Genomic DNA, 5,974 nt, shown 5'->3' on the forward strand with positions numbered 1-5,974 from the left:
TAAAATGCAAACCAATGAAGTTGCAAGTCTTGTTTCCTATTTAATGTCTTGTGTTGATTTATATAAGGGGAGATATTTTTTTTATCATTAGTGACAGTGTAATTATAAATGTTAGACTGCTTTACATTATTGACCATGTTTGACAGAATATCACCAGTATAACAGTTATTAATAATTGCACAGTCAATCATTTGCATATTTACAGATACAATAATGTTCAAGGACGAATGTTGATGATATGTGTAAAGTAGGCTAGGACTATTATACAACACACACTACAGCACCTCCGTCAACAATTTATAATACAATATGACATCAACAAATTAATGTAAAGCAAAAAATAACTGACTAATTGACGTTTATTCAGGAACAAATTGACAAACTGGTACTCATGTCAAGCTCTGAACAGAACTCTACGGACTGACTTGCACGTCCAGCCCTGAACGAAACCCGTACAAAAATGTTATAAAACTCTTATAAAAACAGTAAAGAAGTACAGTAATTAGTTCTGATCGAACCGTGAAACCATTTTCATTGGTTTATCATTGTAAAACTATTACAGTAGATAAGACAGCATAAACTGTACTCCAAGTACTGACATGCACGCCATCGATAATTGGAGTACAGTTGTATTAAAGTATACTACAATATCTATTAACAGAAATCATTATGTCCTGACAGACCAGCTCCTAGAGAGAGAGTTGCAAGTACAGTTGAAGAAATTAAGGAACACTCAGAAACCAAGAAAACTTCTACTGACGTCAACTGACATCACTATTTTGACATTGATTATGTCATCATTAGGAAATATTACTATTGGTAATAACAGTATTTTATAAAACATGCCTCACTTTTAATTGGTTTTGGCAAGATCTTATGCAGCGTGCCCAAATGCACTACAACTATAAGCATCTAGTTAAACTAGATTTAACCAGATATTCGCATAAACAAAATTAGATGAAATGATATAAGTTAAAATTCCACACCAATAAAATATATGAGTGGTACTGGGTAAAGATAACTTGATTTCTTCTTTCAAACAAGGTATCAATTCATAGAAGTCTTATGAAGATAAGCCTATCTAATAGTGGTGAAGACCAGGATATACTGTACATCCAACTACTTCCAGAAGAAAATGTTATAGACACATGGCGAATTGCAAATAGAAACAAACATAAAACATAAAAAATCATTCTTCATTAATCAAGCATGGCTGCAAATTACATAAACCTGCATATACAACAAGAATGTCATCAACTTTTTTAAGATTACCAGGTAGTACATTATTTAAAATTTTAAAACACTTAAGTCTTCTAATTGCTCTTTCAACATGTATCCTGACATTTGCAATTCGCCTTGTTTCTGTAACATTTTCTTCTGGTAGCAATCGGTCTTTAAAACATTTTGTAAATGCTGGCATTGACAATTTCACTCCTGGTGGCAAAATATCCTCAATTGTAAAACCCCTAATCAAATCCTAAAAAGTGTATCCCGTGGCAGCCAGAATATTATATTATGTTTCATATACGATGCTATTACTGGAAGCCATGGACCAAATATACTGCATGCTGTTGATTGACATATGTTGAAACGGACACCAAGATCAGTAAACATTAATCCTAATCGAATTCTCATTAGAACCAGTAAAATTTGGTTTTCTACTTTAAGCTTAAAATTTGGTACTACATTGTCATTCCACATCAACAAAGAATTAATGAATTCCCACAATACAGGTTTGGACAAACCAGTGTAAAATTTTAATGTATTTTCGTTCATTTCATGAGCTGTAATTGCAGGAGAGGCATCAGTTTGTGTAGATTTAGAAACCTTATGAACATTACAATCCGTAGCATAATTATGATCTGTCTTGGCGGGATCACACCACTGAACCTGTCTCTTATACACATCTAGATGTGTATAAGAGACAGACTGTATATAATGTTATCATAAACACTGGTATGTCAGATTTCTATTACTTAAATTATGTTAATATTACTTAAATTATTCAACATTTTCTGTAAAACATTCCTATAAGCCATTTCACGGTTCTAACTGCGCATGCGCTTATCCTGTATCCATTGTATCCAAGGTCAAATCGACATAATCCCTATGTTTTGTATGGTGTTTATGTCGATTTTACCTTGATATGAGCATGCGCAGTTAGAACCGTGAAATGGCTTATTTAGAGCTTCAGTATGTGTTTTGGACCAAAATTGAACTTTAATGTTTTGCAGCTTGAAAACTGAGATAATGAAAATGGTCTACAAATTAGGTGTCTCGAAATTGAAAGAGCATTTCCTGCACTTTATATCACTAAATAATTTATATTGTTTTTCTGTTGTTTGTTTTTTAAGATGATGAACTAGTATGTTCAAGAACTCTGAAATACTTTCAGGGAATTGCTGCTAGAATCTGGGTTGTGTCTTATGCATGTATGTATGTTTTTAATGTTGTAGAGGAATTTCACTAAAACCATTGCTAAACCACAGATTATTTCTTCCCCTTATGAAATTTTTTCTTGTAAATTGGGTGGATTTCTCCAATCTGGAAATTATAGAAATATATGTCAATTATGCCAATAGTTTAAATTAGAAAGATAGTAATCATAATGATAATGATAATATATGGATAACTGACAATTTTTAATTTGTTTCTTTAATGTAGTCCAAATCTTTCTGTCGTTTTACAGGGGTAACCGCTTCTTTAGAGGTAGGCTACCTTTTGCCAGAGAAAAACTTTGAAGTTGTTGGCGACGACATTAATGGCAGGAACCACAATGGCCCAAAAAGGGCAAGACTTTGGAAAAGCCCAGAACTACTAATGAATAAATTCACAATATATCCTATGGGGCAATATACTGATTTAACGAAAGGTACAGTATTTGTTTTACAGATTAGGAAACTTTGGTCTGCCAGTTAGAATGAACTTAAATTCTTAATTTACAGTGTATCTATATTACATGGCAGTTTTGAGACGACTTAGAAGTAAGGTTGTTGTAAGCTAGAAGTAACCATTTGATTATTTGTAAGTCATGGGCAGTGCCTATGTAAATGCTATCTATCCTTATGCCAGATAAATTACTCTTTAGAAATCGTATAGGAGAAACTTTCTACTTCTTTTTGTACTTTATTTATTTATTTATTTACTCTTTCTTTATACTGAATCGCATTCTCATTTCTGATTTCTGGTTAAATTATTATAAAACTCATTGCAAAATACACATTGAAAAAATATATAACATTTACACTTTATTTTACTTTAGGTTTAGGTATGTAGTGTCAATCATTTACATAAAGAAAGATGTTATTTTCTTTTGTGTTACTTGGCATTTACTTTGTCCCAATCTTCAATAAGCAGCTCTCCATTGATATTCCCTGGTCCCAATCTTCAATAAACTGCTCTCCAATGATTTTCTGATTCACAGATAGTGGCGTAAAACTAAAAATTTCTTTTTTAAATCTAGCTTTCTCAACAAAAAAAAAAGCAGAAAAGATAATACACTCAAGAATAGTGGTGGGCTATTACATTTACAGGGTAAAAAAAGGGTGATATTTCAAATAGCAATGTACAGGTCTAAAATGAAGCGGTTTATTGTCATGAGCATAAGAAAATCTGTTTTAAAAAAATGGGACAGTGTGGGCCAAAAAACGAATTGAGGGGACAGGGTTAAAATTTGTGGAAAAGATCAAAACTTTTTTTTTTTTATCTGAAGTCATAAAAATATTATGATATTGGTATATGGATGTTTTTGAGGCCACATAATTGATTAGTGGTGACAGAGGTACTCAAAAATGTAAATATAGTGGTCAAATTTCATGTTTTTTTATGCATTACAGTAAGAGTACAAGATATGTACTGTACGGAAGGAAATAGGTACAGTTTGTACCATTGTACCGATAACCATTTCCATCAATTCATAAAGCATTTTAATGAGCATTATAGACCTATATGTATCTTACTGTACTTTTGATGACTGATAATGTATCATCAACTATGTACCAATGTATCAACTATGTACCGTACGGACGTACGGTAACCATGATTTTTAAAACAAAGAAGGTTTATCAATCAGAACAATTTCCGGGGCATTTTCTTATCTAGTGAACACCAAGGGTAACCCACCCACCCAGTCTGCAGACTTATTTCCAGTAGGGTCCTTCAGGTGGTGATTGGCCAGTACCGTACACCAGGAGACCAACTTTAGTCTTCCGAATTTTTGTACTGCATCCTTTAACATGCACATGACCAAGGATTTAGACTCTTCTAAAAGACACATTACAATGCTTTAGCAGCAACACAAGGAGAGCAGCAGATGGGATTGAACCAGGTACCCAAGGTTAACAATGGATCTCCATGGTTCTGCACACACAGTGGCTACCACCAGATTAGCTAAGATACTCACATTGTACAAATTCTACAAAAAAGGCCTGTCCAATGGGAGAAATTCCCCCTGCTGTCGCCTCCCCTGTTCACATGTATAAGCTGACATAAAAGGCTCTCTCTGGCTTTGCTATTCGAAAGAGAGTCTGATAAATCATAAAATAAAAACAATAGTAAAAAAAACTGGAATATTACCAGTTCTTGCAATTTCATACTTAGATGTTTGATGTTTGTACAGCTGTACACAGCACAAACTTTGCCAGGCCTCACATTCTTTCTTTTCTTAATCTTACTCATCACACACTGGTGCAAATATCTGGCAAAAAAGAGAGAAAAAAAAAACACTTCAAAAAGTTAATCATTTATTCAGGCCTAGGCCTACCTATGGCCTAGGAGTAAAGCAATTTAAGAAGATGAACAAAAAACAAAAAAAACAAAAAAAACACATAGGCCTAGGCCTACACACAAAAGTGAATAAGTAGGCCTAGATAGGCCTCCTTTTTAAAAAAATTTTACACTGAAAATTCATAGACATCTTTACTCATACATGGGCATAGGGCCTATAGGCTAGGGTATGCCTTTAGCCTATTTCAATGGTTTACAAAATGCAAGTAGATCTTACCGATTAATCCACCAAAACTACCTAGCTAGGCCTAGGGGTTCCTGTGTGGTAGAAATAACAGCAGGTCCACTACTACTACTACTGTAGGCCTCCTACAGCAGTACTGTCTCAGTATGCCTGGCCTAGCCTAGGCCTCTCTAGGCCTAGTAGTTATTTATAGTAGGATAGGCTTATGATGTTATGTTTTAAATTACAGACAACGGAATCACTGAAGCTCACTGGTGACTTGTAGTAGAAAGACTACTGAATACTCGTTTGATCAATTTAGGCGCAAACTTTTAAACTAGGCTACAGACAGAATTGTTATCTGCTGCTGCGCGGTTGGTTACCCCACCGTGTTACAAAGGCACGTTTGTCCTGCTGATCACCTAGGCCCAAGTAGTAGCTACCGAGTTAGGCCCTAAGCTAGCTAGGGCCCTAAACAAATTCCTATATTTGTTTCAAAAATACATGAAAAATATACTTATCTCTGATTGTGTGAGCTGTGATAAATTATATAGGCGTAGGTGACGCCTGACGGGATTATTCAGCTGACTATGGAGGTATTTTATACCTCCATGAGCTGACATAGGCCTATTCTATCAAATTAAAAAGCCGCATATCTCAGTACTCCTCCTCCGTTGATAAACAAAACCAAGGAACTCCGCATTACATAAAATTACAGAGTATCCCCAATTTCGCAAATGCACCCCCAGTAATGGCGCCGACAATAGAGGGCGACACTCAAAAATGCTCTCTTGGATAGGTCTATAGTGAAAAACAAATTTTGATTTTAGGCAATTTTTTGAGCTCTCACATTTATAGCTCATTTACTCAACACTGGCCTGTGAGACAACTTAAAACTACTTCCTCACGACATGCCTAAGTTCTTTACCCTCGTTAGAATTGTTATCGGAATAATGACATGATCACTGAAAATTCCAAGATGGCGTAAATGTTGGCGGGAAAACTTATTTTTTTATGAATAATAAT

General features: G+C 34.6%; 1 protein-coding gene across 1 annotated transcript; it reads left to right on the forward strand.

Annotated features, from left to right (window-relative positions):
- The first annotated feature begins 599 nt into the window (after window positions 1–599).
- LOC117117971 (breast cancer type 1 susceptibility protein homolog) lies at window positions 600–3,279 on the forward strand. The gene is made up of 4 exons (XM_033262468.1): window positions 600–819; window positions 1,912–1,956; window positions 2,355–2,432; window positions 2,690–3,279. The coding sequence occupies exons 1-4, from the start codon at window positions 600–602 to the stop codon at window positions 2,917–2,919; spliced, it is 573 nt and encodes a 190-aa protein (XP_033118359.1). The 3' UTR covers window positions 2,920–3,279.
- Window positions 3,280–5,974: the final 2,695 nt, after the last annotated feature.

The sequence above is a fragment of the Anneissia japonica genome, unplaced genomic scaffold, assembly GCF_011630105.1.
Source record: "Anneissia japonica isolate Jap-2015-1 unplaced genomic scaffold, ASM1163010v1 scaffold287862_len174434_cov132, whole genome shotgun sequence".
NCBI classification, from domain to species: domain Eukaryota; kingdom Metazoa; phylum Echinodermata; class Crinoidea; order Comatulida; family Comatulidae; genus Anneissia; species Anneissia japonica.